The 27987-nt window shown below is 34.4% G+C and overlaps 3 protein-coding genes across 5 annotated transcripts; all 3 read right to left on the bottom strand.

The window, feature by feature from the left end:
• Window positions 1-4: 4 nt before the first annotated feature.
• On the bottom strand, window positions 5-9216 carry LOC111284763 (lysine-specific demethylase REF6-like). Its single transcript, XM_022873685.2, has 7 exons — window positions 8097-9216; window positions 6621-6699; window positions 6185-6252; window positions 5960-6110; window positions 4584-5281; window positions 3234-3959; window positions 5-2671 (listed from the first exon to the last, which is right to left on the bottom strand). Exons 1-7 carry the CDS (start codon window positions 8974-8976, stop codon window positions 285-287), a joined length of 4989 nt encoding a protein of 1662 aa, XP_022729420.2. The 5' UTR covers window positions 8977-9216; the 3' UTR covers window positions 5-284.
• A 2506-nt stretch (window positions 9217-11722) lies between these two features.
• Window positions 11723-17650, bottom strand: LOC111284757 (MA3 DOMAIN-CONTAINING TRANSLATION REGULATORY FACTOR 1-like). The gene is made up of 4 exons (XM_022873672.2): window positions 17352-17650; window positions 16769-17022; window positions 14134-14228; window positions 11723-13961 (listed from the first exon to the last, which is right to left on the bottom strand). The coding sequence occupies exons 2-4, from the start codon at window positions 17004-17006 to the stop codon at window positions 12147-12149; spliced, it is 2148 nt and encodes a 715-aa protein (XP_022729407.1). The 5' UTR covers window positions 17007-17022; window positions 17352-17650; the 3' UTR covers window positions 11723-12146.
• Window positions 17651-18358: 708 nt separating this feature from the next.
• Window positions 18359-26804, bottom strand: LOC111289734 (protein STICHEL-like 2). Of its 3 annotated transcripts, none has more exons than XM_089746685.1 (9): window positions 24214-24637; window positions 23706-23809; window positions 21897-23609; window positions 21580-21799; window positions 20782-20967; window positions 20461-20676; window positions 19169-19892; window positions 19022-19079; window positions 18359-18788 (listed from the first exon to the last, which is right to left on the bottom strand). In XM_089746685.1, the coding sequence occupies exons 3-9, from the start codon at window positions 23493-23495 to the stop codon at window positions 18714-18716; spliced, it is 3078 nt and encodes a 1025-aa protein (XP_089602811.1). In that variant the 5' UTR covers window positions 23496-23609; window positions 23706-23809; window positions 24214-24637; the 3' UTR covers window positions 18359-18713. The 3 variants fall into 3 exon arrangements, with proteins under 3 accessions (XP_089602811.1, XP_022736746.2, XP_089602812.1); XM_022881011.2 differs by lacking the exon at window positions 24214-24637 and adding an exon at window positions 23978-24140; XM_089746686.1 differs by lacking the exons at window positions 18359-18788; window positions 24214-24637 and adding an exon at window positions 26688-26804 and having other exon boundaries at window positions 19030-19892.
• Window positions 26805-27987: the final 1183 nt, after the last annotated feature.

Genomic DNA, 27987 nt, shown 5'->3' with positions numbered 1-27987 from the left:
CTAGTAGCGAATAACTAGGTAAATGCAGGAATCTGATTCAAGATCCAAAGCAATTGCTCTGATTGCTGTAAATGAATGGCATGACAAAACATAATTAACAGTCTTTCTGAATGGCAAAATAATGGAGAAATCCTAACCCTGTAGTTGAACCTAGCCTGACCTGCCAATTGAACAACAGGTTCATTAGAACATGTCAATTTACCCTTCTTTGCTGAATGACCAGTCTTTGTTGAATGAACAACAGGTTCATTAGAACATGTTAAGTTACACTTTCTTCCTTCAAATTATCTCCTACCCTTCTTTGCTGAATGACCAGTCTTCCGTTTGTGACGACTGAAATCTGACACGAAACGGAATGTCTGTCCACAGCCTGCCTCACCACACACGTAAGGACGAGCACCTGTGTGAACCCTAATGTGTTCGGTTCGAGCCCATGCCCACTTGAATGTCATCTTACAACCCTTCCAGGGGCATTTAAGAGGTCGGTCATCCATATGAACTCGTCGGTGCTGCACCAGATATTTGTGTGACAAGAATTTCTTCCCACACCCTTTGACCGGACAAATGTTTCTTTTGTGCAGGACCAGGTCTTGTTTCGAGCCAAAACTCATGGTGCAGCCTTCCATGTCACACTGATATTCTGCTTCCTTATGTCTTACTTTTGCTGTGTTGTGACCAGCTAGAGTTTTTACATTTGAAGCATTCTTCACTTTCTTCTTCCTGGCTTGCTTCTTCTCTATTGGTTTTGTTTCTGACTCTTTCAGAGGCTTTCGGACTCTTTTTCTCAGGCGCGAGCTGGGTCCACCTTCTATCTCTTCTTCACCATACGAATTGCACTGTCTAGCACTTTGCTCAATTTTGGTGTTCCAATTCCGAGGAGTCTCTTGTTTCATTTGCTGAGAGACGACTTGTTTTGTTGTCCGACGTTTCCCTTGTTTTACATTCCGAGGGGTTTCTTGTTTTATTTGTCGTTGTGTCTGGGCTTTCTTTTTTCTGCTTCTAATACTCCTATTTGGTTGATGATAATTCCCATCCAACGAATCATATGAAATTGCATCCTCCCTTTCAATAAATTTCCTTTGCCTGCTTCTAGGAGTCTTTCTAAACTGCTGCAGAGAAGTACCATCCAGTGAATCATCTGAAACTGCATCTTCCTTGTCAAGAATTTTGGTTTGCTTACTTCTCCGAATCCTCCAAAGCTGCTGAAGAAAACTATCATCTGGAGAATCAGATGAAACTGCATCTTCCCTCTCAATAAACTTGGTTAGCTGACTTCTAGGAACCCTACTATGCTGTCGGTGAGAGTTACTCTTCAATGAATCAAAAGAAACTACATCTTCTCTATCAGTAAATTTGGCTACTTTGCTTCTAGGAATCCTCTCTTGCTGCTGTTGAGGATTATCCTCTAGTGAATCATCTGAAAATGCATCATCTCTTTCCATGTACTTCATTTGCTTGGCTCTAGGAATCCTTCTAAGCTGACTTTGAGAATCATAGTCTGATGCATCATCTGACATTGCATCATCTCTCTCGAAAAATTTTGCTTGCTTGCCTTTAGGTATTCTTCTATACTGCTTAAGGGAATTATCAGCTCGGGAATCATATGAGTTAGCATCGTTCCTCTCAAATGACTTCATTTGTCTGCCTCTAGGAATCCTCCTATGCACCTGATGAGAAATTTCATCTTGTTCATCATCTGATACAATGTCTCGACTCTCCTTAAATTTGGCCTGCCAGTTTCCACGAATCCTCCTATCCCGCTTAAGAGAACTTTCATCAAGTGAATCACATGAAACAGCATCATCTTCTTCAATATATTTGCCTAGCCTGCCTCTAAGATTCCTCGAGTGCTGCAGATGGGTAAAATCATCTTCTGCATCCTCTGATTCAGCATCTTCTTTTTCAATAAACTTCGTCCGTTTTTTTCTAAAGAGATTCCTCTGCTGCAGAAGAGAATCATCCTCAAGTGAATCATATGAAATTGCCTCTTCTTTCTCTATCAGACTTGGTTGCTTGCCTCTAAAAAATCTCTGTTGCTGCCTAAGAGAACTGTCATCCAATGAATCATCTGAAACTGCACCCTCCTGCTCAATGCATATCACTTTCTTGCTTGGTGCAATCTCTGCCCTCGTTTTTCTCTTTCTTTTAAACATTTTAGCCACCTGGGTTATTTCAGCTTTCTGAACATTTTCTGGCTTTCTCTCAAGATTTTCATTAGAAGTTGCCCAAGCATGGAAGCTTCTTTCTTGTTCTTGTTCCTCAGGATCCATTTGTGCCAAAAATGGATGAACCTGATTCGACATCCAAACTTTACCACACCATTTTCCCGCCACTACTTTTTTCTGCTTGCCAGACCTCCTCCCATACACGTTCCACTTTGTGGGTAAGCTAGCAGGAGAATTACGGCCAAATGCATTGTATATAACACAATTGTATGGCATCTGTTTACTGTACAGTGTAGAGCGACTGAGATTAGCACTATAAAATAGGTTGATTCCCAGCTTAACCGCCCAGTCCCCATTTCCAGGTATAGCATCCTCACTATCAAGAGCTGACTGGATTCTCTGCTCATCATCCTTAGTAGCATCCCCAAATAAGATGTCATTCCTGGGATAATCAATTCCTAGTTCTTCAGCCAACAACTTCGCTTCTGCTTCTATCTTGGGATACTCTGCATCGTTTTAAAGATAATAGTTAACAACTGCATAGAAAAGAAAAGAACCTAAAATGGTTATTCTGTATAACCATATTGATTAGTTTTCTGAAAGATGCAAAATGATCAAATAATAATAACCAGTAACCAGAGACCTTTCCCAGGGAAAAAAAAATTGTTGCAATTAGAAGAAACATGTCAAGGAACAAGTTTGTTGATGCATGGTCCCTGTCATTTATTATAAAATAGAGATCAAACCTTACCCTATGACTTCACCTGGAGGGCATCACTTCCCTTCCATGAGTATCAATAATCTCGACACAAAGAGGTAGAGCATGGGAAGGTTAAAATACAGGAAATACTTCTGCATTCCCCGTACATACTCGACTTTTTTTACTCACATGCAGTATCATCCAAAAAAGATGCTTAAGATAACGGAAACATAAGGCAATGCACATTATTTCACAGAAAATAATATCTCCCAATATTTTTTTTTCTTTCTTTTGGGGGAACGGTGAGGAAGAGGAGTGTAAATTTATGTGAAAATATTCATTTGGGTATAATGTATGCCAAAATGTACCTGGATGACAAAGGAGAAATACATGCACTCCTCCGATTTTACGAAGTTGTTTTTCTACTTCTACAGCATGCTCAAGACAGAAGACATGCATTCGAGAAGAATCTTCATCAGACCTTGGAGCAAATGGAATATCTGCATTCTCCATTGGTTCAATGGCATTGCTAAACCTCATTTTCTCTGTTCCATGAGTGGCTGGGGAGTAACTTAGATTAGCATGAGATGCTGTGATTGGATCTCTAGATTTATCCTCCAAACCATTTGATCTTCTTGAAGCAAGACTATCAGTTTCAAACTCGACAGCAAGGTCAAATGTTTGAGGACTCCTATTCTTGATGTCAACTCTTCTAGATCCGGGTTCTGAATAACAATTAATAACATGGACAGGAGCTTCCTCCCCAGAATCAAGCCTTGATAATGAGGGATTATGACTCTCATTGGTACCAACAGGATGGAAACCAGAATCATTATATGGAAATTTCCTTTCCGGTGAAACTTTAGCTGAATTTGTCTCATCACCAGAGATGGTAGCATTCGGTTCAACATGATCTTCTTCAGAATCAGATGAATTTCCATATATTGAAGCTAATAGACCAAGAGCAGAAGTATCTCCACCTTTTACAGCATCTTCCATCACTTGGTTACTTCGATCTACCATCTGAAACTTGTACTCAACAGACTGAATAGGGACATCATATAAAGCATTTGGAGCACCTTTATTTGTCCAACCTGTATCAAGAAGAGAAAAAAGAAAGGCTCATGATGTTTCCAGAACAAATAAAAGAATTTGAAGGAAAATCAGAACAAAGAGTAAATCTTTACAAAAGAAATAACAGAATACTATTTAAATAAAATATTAATTATAGAAGCTTGGATAAGCATGCTGACCACTAGACAACCATATGATCAAGACATCATGCAGCATAAGTAGTTTAACTCTAACATGACAACCATCGCATCCTATTTAGATGCAAGTGTGTGAGCAACCAATCATCTTGCCAGCCAAAACAAAATCTGACTGCCATGAGACTACCATAAAACTGGGGCATATATTCCCCATTACCTTATTTGAGTTATCATCTCTATTACACTTTGGATATGAAATTTCCTAGGAACTAAATGAGCTCCAGTCTGATTCCAAAGTAATCTACTTTAATCATCAACGGGAAGGCCTCTGTTTTAGTCAACTGACCTCTATAAACGCTACGTGTATTATGAAGAAAAAGATATTGCCAGACAAGCTCAAGAAATACATTAAACAGAAATGAAACAAAGAAAATATTTACTTTGACTAGCATGTAAATCACATGGAGAAGATCAGCTAATAACAGAAATTTTACATATAAAACCTACTTGTAGAAGGATTTTGCTCAGAAGTGATTGCATCCCCATGAGCAGCAGTGAACCCATCGCGAGTTACTCCAGAACCAACAGTCCAATCATTCAAAAAACTACAATCGGCTGACATGAGGTATCTAGCTGCTTGTTCTGTTGGTTGAAGAATAGCAACGCAAGCAAAGCACAATATTCCACACGTGACACATGAAAACAGTCTCTGATCTGACAAAGCATCACCTTGAACAGCAGTTTCTCTTTCCATTCTTGCGTTCAAGGTCTCCAATGGCAGCCTACATAAATAATCAGTTCCACTAAAAGAAGAATTCTGGTTACCTTCATACATAGGAGCAAATTTTCCTTTCATTGAATAGAAACCTTTTACTCCCTTGATTTCTTCATTCCCACCTAGCATGATCTTATCAGAAGCTAAGTCTTTCGATGATTTCACTACTTCCTTGTAGTTGCAAAAATCAAGTGACATCCTATGGTTTATTCTTAATTGGGATGCAGCACGTAAATCTGAACAAAGAGAAATGTCGGAAGAACTTTTGGGGAGCAGTACCACTGAAGATCCTTTTCCGAGAATATGAAATAGGTCATTATTCTGTCTTATATTCTGCACAAATAATTCTTTAACCAAGGTTTCTCCTTCACTTTTTTTCTTATCCTTTAGTCGAGAACTCTTTGGCTTAGCACTGATGCTCATAGGTACCCTGCAAGGAGAAACCTAACAAAAATGAGGACAAGATGCATTATATAAGTTATTGCTCTTCAATTTATTGTACTTTAGCATCCTACAAACAACTTTCGTTATAATGTTTGAACATGCAAATAAATATTCACAGATTTCTGCCCTTTAGATCGTCTGGACAATAACTTAGTAATAATGAGAAATAAAACTAAAGGGAATATGTTACTTAGACTCTTCAATATTCTAATGCACAAATGTTGGACACATATAGGACATTTCAAAGTAAACATGGCACGACAATGTGGCCCTCTACATATTACTAGGGAAAACTTGCAAAAAAAGCCAATGATACCCGTCTCCAGCATTTGAACCCAAGTAAGAGCAACAAAGGAGCAAGAAAAAACAGAAAATACTCCAATCACAACTAACAGCAGAGATGAACAAGTTTAAAACTTTATTCTAAGCCATCTACCTATTCCCAGAAATTTCTCAAGTAGTACGAAACTATTCAATTAAATTTCATATGCATATTCAAATGAGTTGTATTAGCATTTACAGTAAGAGCAGCAAACTATGACAAAATTTGCAGTGACTCAAGAGTTTTAGCTATATTTAGTTGAGAAGGCAGAATGCATCAAGAAATTAAGAAACAGAGGCATTGGATGGAATCATACTACTTTTATAATGGCCAAAGTCATACCTTGAACAAAGCTCAAGAGCAAGATCATAAAGTAACTGGAAATGAGAGATCATCGGAGGGTAATTGATTGAAGCTCTTCGAATAGCAGCATCTCTGGCTACTCTCAACCATTCTGGAGTAGCAATATTAGCCGCCTCTCCAAAGTTAAATCCTATGGCAAAAATATATGGATGAAATAAGCTCCCTCCTACAGCAGTAACTAATAGAAATTCAAAGGTATCTCACCATGACTAAACCCTGAATGATAGGCTCTTGGGAAAGTGACAACGAACTCCCCAGCATTTTGCACTAACCTGATTTCAGAATACTGTTAATGTTAAAAGAGACAGATAGCCATCCCTCAGCAAGACGCTAAAATCATGAAAATCATGTTATAAGACACTGAGAATAAATTCCAGTATAAAAATATTTCAATGGAACCTCTCAGTATGTCATCTATGTTAAGATAAGGAGAAAAGAATGGACTGTAAATTTAATTAAAAGGACAAAAATATAGTTAAAACACTTTCTTATGGAATGAGATCAAAATGGAATGCAAGCCAAAAAAAATGCAAAGTAAAGATCAGAAGTGGTAATTTATGATTTGAATTAACCTAAGAGACTTTGTAGAAAGCCAAAGAACATTTTCAAGAGTGCAAAAGAACAGAGGGATAAGTTTAACCTGCAGCATGGAACACCAGCAAGAACAAATACTTCAGGAGACATCACTGTGGTCTTCTCACCAAGAGTAGAAAAGGTAACTAATAAATGAAAAATTAGCATAAAATTTGCTCAATTGGCATGTTTGGGAAAAGATATAATAACAGTAGCATCACGTAAACATGATGGATTAAATAGCTTTTCTAGTTAAATTAAAACAAGATCAACTCACAGAAACTTCATGGAATAAAATTAACGTGATCCAAAATGGCAAGTCAAAAATCATTGATAAACTAGAAAGACAATAAGTGATATTTTAATCATGAGCCACACTCTCAAGTCTTTAACCTAATTGCTTTGCAGGTGCTCCAGCTTCAAAAGGAAACAGAACACATGTACAAGGGGACAGGAAATAATATACAAAATACTTGCACAAGCACAATGACATGAAGATACATATAAATCTATAAGATAACTATATGCCATATCCTCTGTTCTTCACTACTCTAACAAAATACTTTTTAAGGAAAATTTTCATGGCAGATATCGAGGCAAAACTTAGATGAAGTTTTTTAGGTAAAGTTCGTGAAATTTTCTATTAAAAATGATCGTATAAAAATTAAAAATTAAAATTGAAAATCAAAACTTATAAATTGGTAGAGTTAAATGAAAAGATCAATAATATGTAAAAACAGTTATTAAAAATACCATTTATAATCAAAATTTTACTGGTACTTATTCAACAGTGAAAATTTTATTAAATTTTTTATTAAAATTATCTATCTAAAAAATATATCAAAATTTATTAAAATTTTTTCAACTTTTGTACACTTGATTTATGTAACAAGACCTTTCAAACTATCTGTTTAGATTTTCGATTTTAATTTTTATGTGATCGTTTTGAAAGAAAAAACCTTCACAAATGCACCTAAGGAACTTCATCTAAGTCTTGTCCCAAATATCGATGGAATGAGCAACCACAAGATCAAGTAACACTAGTCTTTCTCATAACTACTCCATACCCACAACTCCCAGAAAGGACATAGAAGACGAGAGTTCTCTTATTAGATGAAGGAAGGGGAATCTCTAAGATAATACTCCAGTTGCTTGAAACTCAAAATCTAGAATCCTTCAAGCCCAAGACCTAAAATCAGCAGAGCATCAGAGAGAAAATGATAACTACTTATTATAAAGATAACTAGTGATTAAACTTAACATCATATGATTAACATTATCCCGCAGCGACTTCCAACATAATTCGAGCTAACAAAAATAGTATAGGCGAGGAACAGAGTACGCTCACTAACTACAATGCCAAAAGATAACTAACAGTCCTTGAAAAGAAGCTCTATTGTCAACAGTCAAAAATGTCGAATTCCACCACCTGGTCTATTAAGTTTATTCTTCCTTTGCTCAAACGAGTCAATCTCAACAATGCTATCATGTAATAGTTAACAAAGAAACAGAGGAGACACAAGTAATAGTTCAGTAAACTCACCAAGAGGATTGAACTCTCCTCCATAGCCATCAACCCTGACCACCTCCTCGAAAGCAACCGCAGCATTCCTGGGAACACCGTACCATGTCTTTCCAGCTCCCACGTGCAAATAACTCAAGCTATGCAAGTCGTGATCCTCCGCATGCCAAGCGAACCAACTGAACAACATTGCAAAGTACACCATAGGGGAAGTAACTCCCGGGATCTCCTCTTTCATGAACCTTAACAATGAACCTTTTGCCCTCGAAACCGCCCTCATATTCCACGGCGTCTCCCCCACTGTAACGCCCTCCCCTGCTTCTCTCCCTGCTCCGCTGCTCTTCTTTGAGTTCAATGGCCCAAAAGCTGAACCAGGCATGTCGTTAGCATACTCAACTGAAGAGGGTTTGTCAACCGTTGCTTTCCAGAAAAGGGTTTCGACTTCTAAAGCTGAAAGGGAAACCTTTTTGCTGTATCGTTTCAAGTAATTCCTTTCGAATCTCTTCGCTTTTTCTTCGAATTCTTGGAAAGTGTAGTAGTCCCCACTCTGCCAGACCGGTTTCTGAACAGGCCGAGGCTTCCTGGGGCAAAAGCCGATCTGCTGTTGCCGGGTAGTGAATGTGGGTGCCGCCAGCTTCAAATCCGAGCTAGCATTAGCTGTAGCACGAGCCAAAAGGGAACGATTGAGGTTCCCAATTGCTGTCTTTTTAGGAGCAGCTGGTACCGGAGGTATGATTTTGCAGATTCCATACAGGGAAGCCTCTTTTTCGATCTTGAAAATGTAGGCAATTGGATCTTGAAACTCTGCCAAAGTAGGCCTGTATTCTGGAGCTAAAGGCAGAGATTTCAGCCATGAAAACACTTCTTGACTTGGCTCTGGTGAAAGACTTGAACCAGCCATGAAAAGAAGAGTAAATTTTTCTAGGTAAGAATTGGGTAATCATTGAGACTTCATTTTATGAAGAACAAAAAAACAAAGAATAAAGTTTTAAAGCGTCCATTTCCTTTGTTTTTATATTCTAAGAAAAGGGGTTTCCTTTTTTTCCTCTGTTTTTCTTTGTGTAGTTTACAGAGGGATTGGTGAAAATTTACCGAGGGCAGAGCATGGGGCAGCCAAGCAAACCATGGGAATGGGAAGCGCGGTAGTCACGTGACCAGAGGGTTTTATTAAACCTGACAATTTAAATATTGGAATAAAATATTAAAATTTTTATATTTATATTATATTTTATATAAAAATTATGTGTTATAATATATTTTATAATATATATAGTCATAAAAATATAAAATATATTTTTTATTTTATTAATTTATATATAATTTTATTAAAATTTTAAAATTTATTATTATATAAGCTCTGTAATTTGAAGATAATTATGTGTTTTACTTTGATTTTAACTTGACAATGGTCAAAAGTAACCCAACAAGAAAATCAACAGCATGAGATTTTATGATTGGGCTCCCTCAAATTGAACAGATTTACGTGTCATAAAATGATTGGCTGCCTTGCTTGAAAACTGATAGGCCATCGTATAACCGTTTTCTCTTTTGATTTTTTTTTTTTATATTATCCGATGGCTCTGACATTGACCTAATTATAAATTAGTAATAACTAGTTTTTTTTTTTTTTTTTTTTACCTATGCCATATATGATTTTTTTTATTATATTTTTATAATTTAAAATTTTAATTTAATTAATGTTTAAGTTTAAATTAGGGTTAATTTTATATATTTTAAAAGATTTTGATAAATATAAATTTAAAATTTTTAAAAATTAAATAAATAATTAGATAAAATTATTTAAAATTATTTTACATATTAATAATATAAATTATCCATCTAAATATCTACATAAACAATTTTTATCAAAATTTTATGTTTATTATAATATAATATTATATATAATATGATTAATAATACAAAGCCTTGAATTAAAGAAAAGACATCTCACACACCGACATAAATAAATAAATATTTTATAATAAAAAATTATACATATTTTTAAATATATTAAATAATAAAATTTATTTATTTATTTTTAATCTTATTTTATAAAATTTAAAAATTGTTAAACTTATACTAATACCCAATCAAAAACTTTTTTGAAAAATTTATGATATAAGTTAATGATTTGAAAATGAATCAAGAAGAATAACATAAGCAGCTCTTTCATAAAATAATAACATAGGCAGTTGTGATGTGACATATAACTTTCTTATGTATATATATATATATATATATATATATATATAATAAGTACTATTATTCTTAATTTTACAATTGACTTTCCATCCATAAATAATAATAAATGTATTAAATTTAAATTTGTTGATATATTTATAAAAAATTAAAAATTTATTAATTATTAAAATGAATAAGTTGGAACTTTTTAACTTTGTTTAGAAATTTTAAAAATTTTATTATTAATGTATAAAATAATAATTCATCAACAATAGAGCAAAGAATTTTTATTTGTTATCAAATTTAATGGCATAAATGATTTGTAAATTATAATAAAATATTTAATATGATATTTTAATTTTAAAAATATCTAATATGATATTTAAATTATAAATTTATTAATTAATATAATATTTATTATTAATATATGTAATTTTAAATGATAATACGTGATAAATAAATAATTATCAAAATATCAAATTAATTAATAAATTTATAATTTAAATATTATATTAAAATTTTAAAAATTAAAATATCAAATTAAATATTTTAATATAATTTAAAAATAATTCTTGGCATTACTTATTGTTATAAAAATACAAAAAAAAAATTCATATTAGTTGACTTTTCGCTATCAACCGTTGTGCATGAGATCCCAATTTGGTGTGCTTTTTCCATTTTTGCGTTGACTTGTAGGTTGTAATGTACAAAAACAAATATAATAAGTTGGGCATTTATACTTTAATAGCTTCATAAACTGAAAATGATTGCTGATCCTTCATTCGACTTTGACATTTTTGCTAACCAATGTTTTGTGGATTATTTAAGTAAAATGAAAATGCTAGTATTTTTTGAAGGTTTTTTTTTTTTTTAAAATCTAATGAAGCATGTTTCTCCTTAAATTCGAGTAAATCAGGTTTTAATACAAAAAATATGTAAATATCTTGAAATCTTGAGATTTCAAATTTAAATTTCACAATATGTAATTTCGACTCATATTTATGTTAAATTTATTCAGTTATATTTTAATTTATTATAATTAATTAATTTTTTATATGATATAAAATATTTGTTATCAACTCCTAACGACGATGTATATCAAATAAACTTTTTAAGTAATATATTAATTAATAAATTTATAACTCAATTACAACAATAAAGATTTTAATATTATATTAAATATTTCATTATAATTTATAAATCATTCAAAACATTAATTTTATATTAAATTATTAATAAAATAAAATTTTTTAATAAAATTTTAAATAATTCTTAAACCAATTGATTTATCAAATAAGGTATAATTAATTAGAGTTTATGAGTAAATAAATCTCATGTTATTATATAAATAAATTTTAATTTCATAATTATTTGAAATTAATAAGATATATGTTCATATATTTTTTATTAATGAATTTTTTGGAAATAAAAAACTAATCAAATAATTAAAAAAATATATCAGTACGAAACAATAAAATTAAAATTAAAAACCAGTTAAGTATTAATGTTAAATAAAATTCAACAAAAAAAAAAAAGAAAGTTAAAGCGACGTGAGAAACGGAAACCTATTCTCTTCAAATTGGCTAACCCTAAAACCCAATTTTCTCCAAAGTCTTAAACTCCAGAGTCCAAGACAAGCCCAATTGCCCCTATTCTAATTTAAATCGGCTAACTGTATAAGTCCAATTCAAGAAACAGCAGGCGTCGCATCATCCCTAACGGACATGCTACTCGTTGCGTCATGGGCTATAGCCATTTCAATACAGAAGAAAGAATTGACTATATACGATGAATACCTGAGCTGGGATCATAACAATCTCCATCAGATGACCACAAAAATAAGAAAACATCGGAAGGGATCCAGACATCTCATAGCCATCCACCCCTGGTTCAAGAGGCTGCAGCAGTGGGCAGGGCTTCCACTGCAGATGACCCAAAGGATGGCAGAAGCCACCCCCTCTTCTGGGCATACTCCATATAGAAACTGAATTTATCTTTTGCATTTGGAATGTCAAGAGCAAGGTCATCAAGCCCATCCCTGACCCTGGTGAAGCCTTTGGTCATTTGATTGATGGTGATCAACCCTTCATTGAAACATACCTGCAGCAGATCCAGCATCCTATCATTTTTCTTCTCCATGGCCATCACCAGTGCTTTCTTCACCACCTCATGGTTGAAGAATAGCATTCCGAGGTCCCGGATACACTGGCAAGCTTCAGCCACGACACCCCCACTTTCATACTCCTCCAGGAGCTTCACTATCTTGTCCTTTGCATCCTCCACGGCCCAGCCAGTTCCACCTCCCCAGCATCTGAGGATCCTCTCAGCAGCATGGCGTGCAGTTATCAGTGATCGAGCCATCCGGACAGTCTCACTTCCACTGCAATTTGATGGCAACTTGCTGGCAATCTCTTCAAGATTCAATGGAACCAACACATCATCAATGACAGCCCTCGCCAAGAAAAAAGCAAGCTCATTGGAAGCATCTAGAATATCCAAGGCCGTGTCTTCTGCAGACTCCAGAAGCATGACAAAGCCATTCATTATATCTTCGGTTGAAAAGATCTCAATGTGAAGAGCAGAGAGCGAAACAGATGCCATTTCTTTCTCCCTGTTTTTCCTGTCCAAGGCAAGAGTAACAAGCTTTTTTAGGAAAACTGGATTGAATTCAGGCAACCCTAGATCTTCAAGACTCCGGATGAGTTCAGGAATATCATCTGAGAGAAAATACTCATGAATTATAGTTACAATCTCCTTCCTGTACTGCCTTAATTTTTTGTCTTCATTTTGAGCTTCTCCATCTTCATAGGAGGAGTTTGTGAATGATGCATCAAGCCATCCTTCAGAGATAGCCTTGGGGACAATCGATTGAAACAAGGTTTTCACAGACGGAATGTCAAGGGCGAGATCGTCAAGACTCTCTGCTAACCGAGCAAACCCCTTCACCATTTGACTCGAGCTTATCAACCCTTCCTCAGCTGCTTCCTTTAAGAGTTTCAGCATAAGTGGTTCAGCTGTTTGGATTTCCATGGCAAGAACCAAAGCCCTCTTAACAACCTCGTGATGAAAAAATGAAACACCTAATTCCCTTATACAGCTACAGGCCTCAAATGAATCACCACTCTCCACATACTCCCTTAAAAGATTAGCAATCTTTTTCTTCATTTCCTCAACTGTGACATGAGTGCTACCACCCCACCTCCTCTCCAGAAGTTCTGCATGGTGAGGAGCTGAGAGATGGCTCTTCTCAGCAGTTTGGAGAACCTGATATCCCTTGGAAGATTCAGGAAGTGTCTTCTTTGCCCTTGTGAGAAAAGCCGGAGGTAGTATCTCATCAACCACAGCACGAGCAAGGAACAGAGCAAGGATATCGACTGCATCCAGTACGTCCACAGCCAGGTCATCAGCAGACTCGAGAAGCATGACAAACCCATCCCTAATCTGGGGTGGGCTGATGACATCAGCATATAGTGCAGAAAGCAGAACCGAGGCCATTTCCTTCTCTTTATCATGTCTGTCCATAGCCATGGACACGAGTCTCTTAATAAAATAAGGATGATATTCGCTTGAGCCAAGATCATTGAGGTCAGAAGCTGCCAATTCCACATCACTAGTGCTAAAATATTCTTCTATAATTGAAACAATAGCTTTTTTGTACTCATCTAGGGGATCAGAAACAGTTGACGCAACAAGTTGATATGGTTCCTGGCAAAGGCAAGGTTAAAGAAATTAAGCGTCATCAAAATTTATTAACAAATGACTGTGATGGCAGATACAAGCAGCGTTGAAAAACTTTATAAACAACAATTTGTTTTACCAGAAAAATAAATGCAAAATGCAAGTATGCAAAAGATCAAAGAGACCAAAAGGCACAAACCTCTCCACTGTCATAGTTAGGATCATTTCGATCAATATGTGATTCCCCATCAGTATCAAGCAGTTTCCCCCATGTGCCCTTACCACCAGCACCATCTGTTTATCATATTATTAAGGAGGACAACCACTAATCAGTAAGACAAAAACAGAGAACAACTCCACAGTGCAATCTCTCACATCTCAAGATAAGTTTCTTGACGAAAATGCAGATGCAAATAAAGCACCAATATTAAGCCCAAAACTGGCAGAAGCACAGAAAATAAATGATAAATGATCACTTTAATTTATCAATTATCCTTGGAATAGGTTTATGCATAACCTATTGAGTGTATTAATAATACCATACATGTACACTGTGAGTTGCAACTTGAGGCTCACAAATTCCTACTAAGCATGTAATTCAGAAATATGACAGGGGCATCAATATATAAAAAGCAACTAAAACATGAATAAAAAATTAGAATCAAATGCTGTGACCAATCTAAAGCAAAAGAACAACCATAAAAGAACTCAAACCAAAAATCAGCCAACCTCTACACTCCATCTTATATCTATTAAAAGTTAACAGACCAAAAATCAGCCAACTTCTCCACTCCATCTTATATCTATTAAAAGTTAACAGGGTTCTAAGGCAAGCATTACAGTATTATGATCCTCCCATCTCATTAAAAAATAAAGAAAAAAAAAAGTAAATTAAAAAATCTACAAATCTATCATCGTGCAAAGTCAGCAAACCTCAAAAAATTACTAAGCAATGGGTAAATCAGTACTTAGTAATTCGATGATATTGGTCGAAGATTATATACTTATATTAAGAATAGAGGATCAAATGAAAACTTTCCTGAGCACATTTGAAATGGCTGATCATTTTTTATTCGACCAGCAATTATATAGTTATATTAGGAACAAAGGATCAAATGAAAACTTTCGTTTGTTCCTATTTGAGCAAATTTTGAGTGGCTGGTCATTTTTTATTCGACCAGCACCGCAGCACGATCAATTCAGTATCTACTCTACAATTACTCACCAGCTCTTGTGTTGAGAAATAAGTAGGACTTGACTTCTTCCATGACTTGTATGGTATTAACACTATGTCAAACAACATAAATTATATAGACAAATATAATAGATTCCGAGGACACCAGTATGTATTTATATCCATGTTATAATTCAAATTGATAATTGCTTTGCATGAAAATGCACCGAATATTCAACCAGAGCTCAAGTATAAAAAAGAATGATCCTTTACACTGTTTTCGGTAGGAGGGAAACGAAAGGAAGGAAAGGAGTGGAAAGAAGATGGGTTTCCCCCTATCCTTTCATTCATTTGGTAGGAAGAGAAGGAAAATGGATGGATTTGTACCTTTCTATTCCCTCAAAATCCAATCCATCAGATATGGGAGTGAAAACAATTGTTGATTTATGATTTTACCCTCAACTTCTGTTCCCTTTCATTATCCATAACTTGTAACAAACATGAGAAAGGAAAAATAAATTTCCATGATGTCCTTCCATCTTCTATTTTCCCATCTTCACTTTTTGCCCTTCCCTCCTTTTTCTTTCCTATCGAACACGATTTTAGGATATTCTCCTCATAGGAAGTACCACTATCCTCACAGAACTTTCTAAACCATGACCTTGAGGTCCAATGCATAAGTATCAAATATCCCCAAACTGATCCCACAACATAATGGTACCAGCTTACCATTAAGCTTATATGAATTACAAGCAGAGAACAAAGCAATTCATGGTATAATAGAATGCAATATAAAATTCTTTTAACTGCAATATGTACCTTCAGACACAACACACTAAAATAACAAACAAAATTTGAAACTGCACTAAACTATTTTCATCTTGTTTAAGCCCCAATTTGTTAAGCTAAAAGCCCACGTGGGCAACAAAAAGATAGTAAGCAATATAATAGGAAACATTCTGAATGATTTGCTCAGCAAGCTAAGTATATTGCATATGAACCCACAAATAAAATGAATGAGGCAGAATCCACCAGTAATAATAAATCTTTTAAGATCATGAGATCATAATTATAGGTTTAAAGTAACATTGTGGTATAGTCAGAGAATGATGAAAGAATGAAAACAGAGAATGTTTAGAGAGAAGAGAGACAGAAGTTTGTTTTTCATTCAATAATTATGATGTGAATACAATCGCTACCATTCTCCTTAAAATCCTCCAACGACAGTGATTCAGCATATTCATAACTAATCTCCCGTTATACATAACTAATCCAAAATAGAATTTATGATTAACTAACTTAACTGACTTTGAAATAATAAACTCCTAACTGGCTACTAAGGCTATAGAAATGGGCATGCAACACATTGACAATGTGTAGTCAACTTTTAAACATGGTTTTAGGGTACCTAAGAAACTCTGCCTCGATCTTACCCTGTTCTCAAACCCTACTTCGTTTAAGAAAATCAGCTAGCATACAATATAGTGATTTGAATTCAACTCATCCCACGAATACAATACAAAAATGTCATCCAAAATAAATATGCAAATAATGATGAAATGCAGACGAAACGTAATAGCATCAGCAGGGCTACCAAGTTATAAAACAAATCAAAGAAAAAAAACTATCAACAAGTACCCAAAGTAGTCAGAAGTCTCACCCTTCTTTACACGAACGAACTTCCCAGAGTGTGACCGACGGACATGCCTCACTGCAATACCACCAGTTGGCACCTTCCCACAAGCAGGAACCTTTAATTGATGATCAGAAAGAAAAGTGGGGGATTTCGGGGACAATGACAACAATCTTGGGGATGGTAAAGCAGTCTCCACATTTTGACTCGCTATTTTCAGCATTTCCCTTTGTTCATCCGTAAGAAACCCCTCACTTGACGCCATTTTCTCTCCAACAATTCTATATTTAGCATTAACAAAAAGAAAGAATTTACTTTGTTTTAGATCACACTGTTTTCGCAAGAACAAATATTTGATTCGAATAAACAATTAATTAAACAATCTTGATGAGCAGTGAAAGAGTGAACGAAGAAATAACTGTTAAATGCAATGAAATCTCATCGACTAAAAGTAAGATAAATAGGTCTTTTATTACACCCGTAACGGTTACATTCAGCACTCTGTATTCCTTCATTTTCTCACCATTGTCCCACCACTTTCCCGGCAACCAAACATGACCACTACAACAAAATCTAACAAAAGAAATACTAGAGAAATGAGCAAAAATACCAGTTTTCTTGTGTAAAAATTGAATACAGAAAAATAAAGTGAGAATCCGAATCCGATCCTTCTGTTCGTGGCCTGGATCTTAAGCCAAGACAGAAGTAAATCGGATCTCTTAGTCGGAGCTCAAGTTCCAGTCCCCCTAAATACCGGCGAGGGAAAAAGAAGTAAAAGATCCAAAATGAGAGCCCTATATCAAAGAAAAAGGGTCGGGCTCAAGGCAATGAGTTGGATCCAAGTTTCGGGTCAAAAAATCTGTTGAGAGAAAGGAAATAGATGAGATGAGAGCTAACAAACAACAGGCCAAGGTACTATATATATATATATATATATATATATATATATATAGTAGGTAGAGAAAGAGACGCTAGGGTTACGGTTACAGGTCATGAAAGAAGGATATCGCTTTTTGATCCACGTGGCATCGTTTCTACAAAGCATACACTAAAGGTTCGCCATCTTTTGCTTACACCCGGTGCGGGTTAACAACAACCGGTTTGGATTAGGGTTAGAGGGAAACCGACTTGAATGTCCTAAAATGCCGGTTTTTTTTTTTTTTTATTGAGTTTTTTATTTTTGCTTTTTGTCGATTCTTGTTTTATTGTATGGGAAAAAATAGAGCGTCCGAATTAAAATGCAGTATAATCGAGTTGATATACTAAAAATTTTAAATTTATTCAATTTAAAATTTATTTTTTAAAATTCAATTTATATTTAATTAAAATTTAATTTTTAAGTTTAAATTCAATTTAAAATAAAAATCAAATTATTTAAATTTATTTGATTTGACTCATTTAATCAAAATAAATTCAATGTTTATATTTAATTTCAATCTTAATTATGTGTTTAAATTCAAATTTGAATTCAAATTAACATATAAAAAGATAAAATAATAAGTTTTTAATCAAAATAATAAAAATATTTTAAAATTTAAAATTTTAATTAAACTCATGAACTATTAAAATCGAATATAACAAAACAACCGCCTAGGTGGTTGACGAGGAGAGCATATTGAACCGTAAGCAAGTAATTCTTCTTTCATAATCAGTTAGCAATCGGCAATAATCCCAATGGACAAATCCCTATCAAAAGGTTAAAAAAGAACAAATTCATCTTTTTACGAATGTGAAATCACCTTCATGGAATAAAACTGGCTTTTGAACTTAATCAATGGTGCATCAGCATAGCATGAGACAGGACAGCCGACATAATTGTTTGCGGCTATACATAGGACTGCTCTGTCCATGCTCCCTTCTAACATGTACGACCAAGATTTTGTTTTCTATACAAAAATCTGCAAGACATTAGTACTTCGAAGCTTTTAAGAATCCTCTACAAACTTGCTCCCATGCCATACATGGCAGAGATCTACTTGGCAGAAAAGCAAGGAAGAACCCAATACACCAAGTGTGACCTGCGATGTTGATGAGACAGCTGCCAAACCTGTAGTATTCATGGAGTTAGAATGCACCATTTGAAGTGGAATATAGACAAGTAAATAGGATCAAAGGACTCCATAAATAACTTATAGATGCTGTAAGATCGTAGTATTTGATATTAAACATTAAAAAGAACAGTAATATTTGATTTTAGTCCATTTTTTAGGCACAAAATTGAAGATTCAACACATCAATTTGTGTCGACTTTCGGAACTCATAGATTGATAGTGTCATTACCTTCTTTAAGGGAAATGTTGGTGTTCTCCAGCATGGCATCTCAGAGTTCTCCCTCAATCTGCCAAAAAGAGTGAACAGTCATACATGCCTTCACATAATACCATCATGCATCTTTTGATGCAGCAATGTTTCTATGTAACTTCTTACGTATCCTCATTGTCGGAGCAGCAGCAAACATACGAGTCATTGGAACGGAGGGATTTTTCAAAAGATGACACCCCGGGAAAAGATACAGCAAGTTTGTTTTCTTCTTGGTTACTCGCAGAAACCATTTTAGTATTGTTTGACAAATGCACCTTCTTCTGAGGCCTCAATGCTATAGGGAAACAATTCGGCTGATAATCAGGCTCTTGAACAGAAAGAATCTCGCATTCACAGTCCCTTCCTTCTCCTTTTGAAGAACCAACTATACATGCAGGGGTCCGAGATGTACCATCTCGTAATGATCCACAAGACGGGGTGGCTCCTGTACTCAGTATGTTTCCTTCACTATTTCTGAAGGCCCTAACCACTTCCATTCCATGTGAACAGTTATGAGGAGTTTCAAACCGGTGATCAGAGTTATAAGCTAAAATAGGTCTGTCACTTATCATAGGTTTTTCAGAGGCATACTGTGAAACTTCAGAATCACTTCCACTTTTAGTTGATGATCTTGACTTCAGATGCAGCCTGCGTGAACAGCTAAACAAACTAAAAGATGGCTTCCTTACTTTCGCACACTCGGAGACTGGATCAGTAACAGAAAGATTAATCCGAATCTCCACATTACAGCCGACTATCAACTGAAGTGAACTTGCAATATGTTTCCATGACTTTTCGGCCCTAGTTACATGATTAGGATGGCCGAATTCTAGTTCAGCAATAGCCAGACCTGAACTCAGAGAAATACTCAATCATCATTAATGGAATGAGAAAAGCTATCATATACCATAAGAAAAGCACATAGAAGAGATAATGAATGGAAGGGAAATTCTCTATGCAAATTTCAGAAAACAAAGCAAAACCAAAGAGTACACAACTGACAAGATTAAGAGAAAAGCACTTAAAACTTGGTAGACAATTCTGCAAGCACTGCACCTTTTATTGAACTAATAAGAGAAACTAAACAAAGATAACTAAAATTTCCGGAAAGTTCTTGTAGCGACAATTCAACAAAGTTTCTGCCAAGTACAAACAAGTAAATGGCTTGAAAATATGCTCAAACAAGATAAGGCATGATCAAGGGTGTCTACAGCAACAGATCATGAACGAAGGAAAGATCCAGCATAAAGAGACAAGTAGTTAATTTCAACAGTTGACGTATCCATGCATCAAACACAGACAAAAAGGGTCCATTTGATCATAGGTAGATGTCAACATAAGGGATTTCAGAAATTTGAATGCTTGTAATGTGCATCTATCTTAGATACTGGCTGAAAACAAAAATCAGATCCATGTACCTTGATTAACAGAAAGAGAAGACAACTTCCCTTGGTTCCTCAGAAATTTCTTGAGTGAACTGGATTGGCATAATTCTGTTGCTCTCTTCCATATAGATTCAAGCCATCTCTCAGAACCTTGTTTTCTCAAATTAGAGGAGTTATTGCCATTACACACACAGGTGAAAGGATGATTTGACCTCTCCCCAGTGGATGATGTGCTGTTGGAATCACCTTCTGCTTCCAAACAAGAACAAACCTTAATACAAGAGCTTCTATATAATTAAACTAAATTTGAAAGAAACTTACTATACAATCAGTACAAATTATAAGCATGCTGACCTTTGTGTTGAGCATTTGCCAAACACAATTTTGAATCATTCACCTCCAGAAAATTAGATTCCACAGAGCTTAGTTGCAGAAGAGCAACAGTGAGCCAAGTTGTTTGATTCTTAGACACTCTCAAATGCTTCTCCGTTTCAGAAAGCGTTCTCAACGCATGACTCAACTTCTGTAAGTCCGCTTCAGCTGTGACACAACAATTTGCAATTGTTAATTATAAGAATCATAACAGTCACTGTTTACACTTGATCATTCCACAAACTTGTGAACATATCATTCTGCATGATGGCTGGAAAAATAGGTGTGCAAGAATCTTCACTTCACACTTTTGCAAAACAAGTTTTAGATTTTATATAAAGTGTCTCAAACTGTTTGTCATTAGCAAGGAAGACCAAATTGTGAAGGTAATTTAATCTAAACCGAATGCACTAGATGAATTAACAGTATCATAACAGAATTACAGATGCAAAGCTGAAGAGAAGACATGAATCCCAATATTACATGGCATTCACTAAGACTGAATGCTTCTATCAAGGATACTAGAATTATCTCCTCAATCAAGTACATTTAATTAGTTTTCACCCTTTTTCAACATCCAATGCTCAGTGAGCCACATTGAGCAAAGAGTTGAATTTTGAAACAGTTGGCTATTCCATGTCAGATAATTTCGAAGCAACCCTGTATTTTGTTGGCATATGCTTTTAAGGCATTACTTCACATTGTTACCAAATTCATATATTAGAAGGCAAAATAAGGATTATTAAATAACAATGCACTGTATGCATTTGTGGAACTTACAACTATGCTTGCCAAAAAACTTTGCTCTGGCTTCAGAACAACCTTCCTCACATTTACCCGCAAGAATGTCCATAATGAGATTTGCCAGCTGAGATATAAGTTGCATAGGATCAATTTTTGATCTCATTAGGTCCCTAGCCCTTATGACTGTATTTGAAGTGTCACAAGATAAAGCCAGATCCAGCAAATCAAGCAATTCATCATCAGAAACAGTTCCAATCTGCCCCTCCCCCCGGAAAAGAAAACAAAATTTCAGCAGGTTAGATAGAAAGAGAAGCACTACAAAAGATAAGAAAAAGAAATTTCACAGCACTCACAAGCTCATAAGTCAAGGACATTGTGATCTTTTTACCAAGTAAACTCAACTGATCAAGCATCATCTCTGCATCCCTTAGTGAACCATTCGATTTCGCAGCAATGAAGTCTAAAGCAACCTGATCATAGTCAAGACCTTCTTTGGCACAGATTTTCTCCAACCTGTTTGAGATGTCAGAATCTTTTATCTTTGGAAAGTGATATTTTTGGGACCGGGAAACTGCACTTCTTGGCAGCATATCAAGTTCAGCAGTGCTCATAACAAAAACAATGTGCTGAGAAAGTTTTTCTAGGCTGTTTAAAACAGTTGCCCATGTCTCACCATGCAGTAACTGACACTCATCGATGATGAAAATCTTAAATCGTGAAGAAACTGGAGGGACACCCGCATTCTTAACAAGGGACCTTAACCTATCCATGCAATTGATTCTCAAAGAATCAACCTCCTTGATATCTCTGCTCCTTCCAGAAAAGAACAAAATACATTCTCTACATCGGCCACATGGCTTATGCTCCACTTGTGAGAGGCAATTCAAAGCAGCAGCAAAAATCCTTGAGGCAGAGGTCTTGCCTGTACCACGAGGACCATGGAAAAGGTAGAAAGAGGTTACCCTCCCTTTGGAAATGGCACTCAAAAGGGACCTCACAACAACACTTTGTCCTACCAATTCATCAAAAGATTTTGGCCTGAATTTTTGACTCAAGCTTCTAGGAGTGTCTGAATGCAGATTAATTTCACCATTAATACATTTCCAGAAGCTCTGCCCACAAAGAGTTGTCCCACCCGTATCCCCAGACAACAAAGGGAGGTCTTCAAAATCAGAGGAAGGATTTGATTCTCTCAGTCTTGGGGTTTTTGACCAACAGTAGCTTATTCCACATCCACGGCGGTTGCGGTCAGCAAGGTCAACATCTTCATCCACATATAGTGAGGTACTACGATTTGCAACATCATCATTTGCCCCATGTAACATCACTTGATTTCTAGATTGAGATTTCTGTTTTGAACGACAGTGATTAACTCTTCCCATTGGTGAGGATCCTAAAGTTGGTCCATTAAATGAATCTACATCCTCCACATAATTACAAGAAGGTGTCATGCATGTCAAGTTCATACCTTTATCCTTAAAATTGCTATTATATCTTTCACCCAATGGTCTGTTTCTATGGACCTCTTCCTTGCTTAACCCATGATCCTTAAAATCACCATTACAATTATCTAACTCACCTACCTGCTTGGCCCTAACAGAAGAAGCAGTGTTCCCTACCTGTTTCACATTCTCACATGTGATCAACTTAGAGCCAAAATTTTCTGGAACAGAATCCAACCGAAAATCATAACCTTGATCCTCTCTTTGTCCATCAAATCCTAAACATTCCGGACCTCGAAGTTCATTATGCTCCGAGCGAACTTCTGCGGAACCATTTACAAATTGCAGAGAAATCCCATTGCTTGAACTAGTTTCCCACTTGACGTTGTCAAACGAAGAAGAGAATTTGCTCATAGAATTAGTAGAAGGATCCCTTAATGACCTCACTCTCCTAAGTGCTATAAGGGTTCTTGAGATAGGTGTATCAACAGAATGTCTGCGCCCATCCATTGTTTTCAAAATAATAAACAAAGATATGGCATGGAAGTATTAAAATGGCGTTCTTTGCTTGATCATAAACTCACATCACAGGATCTAGCTAGTAATATGACATGGATTCTCAACCTGAAAGAAAATTTAGAACAACAAAAAAAGATCAATAGAGTTATTTTATTAACCATTAACCATTATTCTTCAAAGCAAAACAAAAACTGAACATACTAAAACCAGTATCTTTCACTCTCTGAAGAAACCCAGGCTCGTAAAACCGACAAAAAGACCAAAATGTTTCAGATTAGCTCTTCAGAGCACATTCCACAAAAATCCTACACAAACGAGCAAAAAATCATGTTATTTTCATGAGATATATGAACTCTCAGCATTTTAAAATGTGCATGGTAAATGAACACCAAAACTCAAAATTTCAGTACATTTTTCCTGCAAATTGATTCAAAGCAAACAGGAAAAGTAAAAATCTTTGACATTATAGAAACCTTCTCAAAGAACAGCAAACAAAAAAATAATCACAAAACCATGGGAACCATTGCCTAGACCACAAACAAAGACAGAAAGCCTGGAGCTTTGCATTATATAAAAGAAAACTCCATTCAAAGTGCAAGAATCTATAATTCAAATTTCATAACTAAATCAAAGTCTAAAACAATAAAAAATATATAGCCCAGATATAAATAAACATAAATGCAAGTAAAAACAAACAATGCTATCACACCTGTAGGATGGAATACATAGGGCAAGTCCCAACTCTAAAGTCATCGATGTTCACGAAATTTGAAAGACTTAGCGTAAAAAGCGGGATACATCATTTAAAAAAAACCCCAAAGCCTAAAAGAATTAATAAATGTACTACAGTCTTGGTGTTTGAGCTTTTTGGATTGCTTAGTAGATAGAATAGAAATTGAAGATGATGAGAAAATGAGAGTAAGTGGGAAAGTAGTAAATGTCATCCATGAGTAGGAGTGTTAATGACTAGTATGGAAGGAGCTCTCATATTGTTTTGTTAACGTCTTTTGTCAGAAATTCTTTTGTAGTTTATTCCATCTGCAGGGTGTTGCAGAGGCGAGAGGGGTGAAGGGAGTGAAGGAGGGGGTGTCGTGGTCTTGGCCAGTGAGCCTTAACACAGGGTTGGTTTCGTCATTTTCGAAACTGGGAGGTTTCAGTTAGTTTTTTGTGGATTTGAATGGAAAAAGTTCTGTCACTCTGGAGACTTTGCAAACTATGGTTTGGTTTGGTTTGGCTTCTTTGGGTGAACTGGAAAAGTTACAAAGCTTTCTGTCCACACTGGGGAGATTTTATCAAGCACTGGGGAGATTACCTGATGCATTCTGTCCAAAAATATAATGCAACCAAAGCATGGGGTGAGATCAGGCATGAATTGAGGAAAGTGGAGTGGCATAAGCTTATATGGTTGTAAGAACCATATTCCAAGGCATGCCATTCTAGCCTGGATGGTAATGCTTGATAGGCTACCTACAAAACAAAGATTATTCCTGAGGATGGTCTCTTGTTAACACTAATTGTGTTTTGTGTGATGATGTATTAGAAATAATTTATTTTCATCTTGTTCCTTCTCAAAGCAGATTTGACAGCAAGTACTCCAAGTGTGTGGCATTCATAAGCAACTTGGGGATTTGTCCTATAGAGTTTAATTGGGTACTGGTGCGCCTTTCTTTATTTTATCTTCTGCAAGAGGTGGTTTGCTGTAGGCTTAAGGGATTGCAGAAGATAGCTGATTACAGAGTAAACAGGCTAATAGTGCAAGCCTGGGATTTAGAGTAAAAAATATTTATTGCCTGGCTGGCTTGGGGTTTTGGAACAGGAGGAAAAGGAATTGAAACAGTACTGGAAAGTAGACATTAGACAGCAATGTACATAATCCGGGGACCACTCAGAGTACAGGACTTTCCAAAGCTGTTAAAAACCAAATAATTTCTCTTTGAGATCTGATTTTATCTACAGCTACAGTACGTGCTGTAGCTTTCCATTTTCACGCACAGTTGTCAGCTCCCGACCAAGGAGTAGTGGATGATGGACGGATGGATGGGTGGCTGTGGTCCTCATCTCCTCATTTGTTATTTGCCAAGCTGCAATGCCGTCGGGGTCATTAAAATGTTTCAGAAAAATGCTTGCTGGGTTGTCTACTGTCTTAAATGAAGGCTCTGGCTTTATTATTTTGTTGGAGATTCAAGTTGTTTTTACAGTGAGATGAAAAAAACCCAACTTGAAAAAAACAGAGAACAAACAAACACACTTAACATGTTCAGCTCTTTTTGAAGGGATGATGTCTCCAGTTGTTTGCTGATCCCTTGCGGTGACAACTGAGAAGAATATATAAAGATGTTCCCTTTGTCCACCAAAATAATAATAATAATAATAATGTTTGAAGAAAACCAAAAGGTTAAAAAAAAATCTTAAGCAAAAATTTAATAATTAATTAAACTTTTTATATTTTATTATAATTAATCAAATTTTAAATTTTTAAAATTTTTATTTTTATTTAACTAAATTTTTAAATATCTATTTTCAATTTAATTGAATGAAAATAATTATTGAGGATTAAATAATTTTTATTTTAAAAAAATATTAAGCAAAAATTTAATAATTAATTAAACTTTTTATATTTTATTATAATTAATCAAATTTTAAATTTTTTAAATATTTATTTTTATTCAACTAAATTTTTAAATATCTATTTTTAATTTAATTGAATGAAAATAATTATTGAGGATTAAATAATTTTTATTTAATAAAAATTTAATTAATAAAAATAATTTTTTAACATTTAAATGATTGTAATAATTTGATAAAATTTTAAATAATTATTTTTTTGAAAATTTTTTACTTTTTAGCCAAAAAAAATTATTAGAATTACTCTTCTTACTTATATTGAATGAAATGAATCAAATAATAATTAAATTGACTAATAATTAGATGAAAGAAACTTCTGTGTTTAGCTGTACAATTACTACTCATACTTTGGAAATGACAAGAATTTTGATCCAATTCATAGTAATAAAATTAATATTTCATATACTGATAATATATATTTTTTATATATTATCATGAATAATATAAAAACACATAATTAATAAATAAAATTTAAAATTTTAAGTTTTTAAAAGTAAATATTAATAAATTTATTTAAAATTAATTAATTAAAATTATAACTTTTTTATTCTTTGTTACCTCCCTTTGCATTTACCGCATACTTTCTTTTCTACTCTTTCTCTCTGTCTCTGCCCGAGGGCATAGGCACACAGACAGGTTGGTTGAACTCTACTCTCTTTCAATTGAAAAGATTCCGTTCTCATACGTCCGCTTCGTTTCGGAGCCTATTCCAAGTCTTGCAATTCGCATTCATTTTCACTGGAGAGTTCCCTCTGGTGCTCATTCCATTCAATTCAGAACACCGCCGGCTTAGCGTCCTTACTTGCCTTGCCAACAATCACCTTTGAAATTTTGGGTTCTATCCAGTCATAAGTTCTTGCTTTATAGCCTATTTGTAGTTATAGACGCGAAATTGACTAACGAAGGACTGTCGAAAGCGAGGCAAAAGGTACTTTTGCACATTCTATCTGATCCAGTTTTCTTTTGACTATCATAGGCAGCTGGCAAAGCCGTCTTGATCGTCGTGTGCTTCGAGTTGGAAAGATAAGAGAGCTTGACCGATCCATTCTAAAAGGAAGAAGCACACTTGATTAATTAATTAAAATTAAAATTTTTCTCCTTTTTATTATTTCTCTTTGTATTTATCCATTTTTTTATTTTTTAATTCTTTTTATTTGATTTTAATTTTTTTATTTTCGTCTCATCAGATTTTATTTTATCATTTTTAGATTTATAAAAAGATTAGTGACACATCTCATATCTTTATTAATATTTATTTTTAAAGATTTAAAATATAAAATTTTATTTATTAATGAAATATTTTTATATTATTCATTGATAGTATATAAAAATAATATATTATTAGTGTATGAAATATTAACCCATAACGATAATCAATCGAGGCTAGTGAATTTTTCCTTTTGTCTTCATAGCAAACAAAAAAGAAAAGAAATTCATAGGGATAGAAGTAGTTCACGGGTTGGATAGGGATAAATTTTTTTTGTTTTGAATTTAATACGATTTTATATTTATAATATTTAAATTTGATTTAATTTAATATTTTTTATATTCAAATTTAATTTGATTTAATATTATATAAATTTATATTTAATTTAATTTGATTTAAAATTAATAAAAAATTATTTTTTAAATATAAAAAATATTATTTTTAATATAAATATAAAATTAAATATATATAAAAATATATAATTAAATAAATAATTAAGAAATAATTATATATATAATGGAGTCAATGCAGGTTTACCTAAAATCCTACCTTGATTTTTATTATTATTATTTGATTCAATTTAAAATTTGATTAAAAACATCAATTTTACAAAATTAAATTGAATCAAAATTAATCGAAAATGCATTAAGT

Source organism: Durio zibethinus, chromosome 17, assembly GCF_047325235.1.
Source record: "Durio zibethinus cultivar Kanyao isolate XHJ-2024 chromosome 17, ASM4732523v1, whole genome shotgun sequence".
Taxonomy (NCBI): Eukaryota; Viridiplantae; Streptophyta; class Magnoliopsida; order Malvales; family Malvaceae; genus Durio; species Durio zibethinus.
The sequence above is the reverse complement of the archived record's forward strand: the minus strand, read 5'-3'. Positions and strand labels throughout refer to the sequence as shown.

Coding starts and splice junctions, on each gene's coding strand:
- LOC111284757 (XM_022873672.2), bottom strand. CDS start 17,006: ATGGCGTCAAGTGAGGGGTTTCTTACGGATGAACAAAGGGAAATGCTG. Junction 14,229..16,768: donor GTTCGTTCGTGTAAAGAAGG/GTGAGACTTCTG, acceptor TATGATAAACAG/ATGGTGCTGGTGGTAAGGGC. Junction 13,962..14,133: donor CTAACTATGACAGTGGAGAG/GTTTGTGCCTTT, acceptor TGCCTTTGCCAG/GAACCATATCAACTTGTTGC.
- LOC111284763 (XM_022873685.2), bottom strand. CDS start 8,976: ATGGCTGGTTCAAGTCTTTCACCAGAGCCAAGTCAAGAAGTGTTTTCA. Junction 6,111..6,184: donor TCATTCAGGGTTTAGTCATG/GTGAGATACCTT, acceptor TTTTTGCCATAG/GATTTAACTTTGGAGAGGCG. Junction 3,960..4,583: donor TGAGCAAAATCCTTCTACAA/GTAGGTTTTATA, acceptor TTCTTGATACAG/GTTGGACAAATAAAGGTGCT.
- LOC111289734 (XM_089746685.1), bottom strand. CDS start 23,495: ATGGATGGGCGCAGACATTCTGTTGATACACCTATCTCAAGAACCCTT. Junction 21,800..21,896: donor TGTCCTTGACTTATGAGCTT/GTGAGTGCTGTG, acceptor GGGGAGGGGCAG/ATTGGAACTGTTTCTGATGA. Junction 19,893..20,460: donor TTCTCTTTCTGTTAATCAAG/GTACATGGATCT, acceptor CTCTGAGTTCAG/GTCTGGCTATTGCTGAACTA.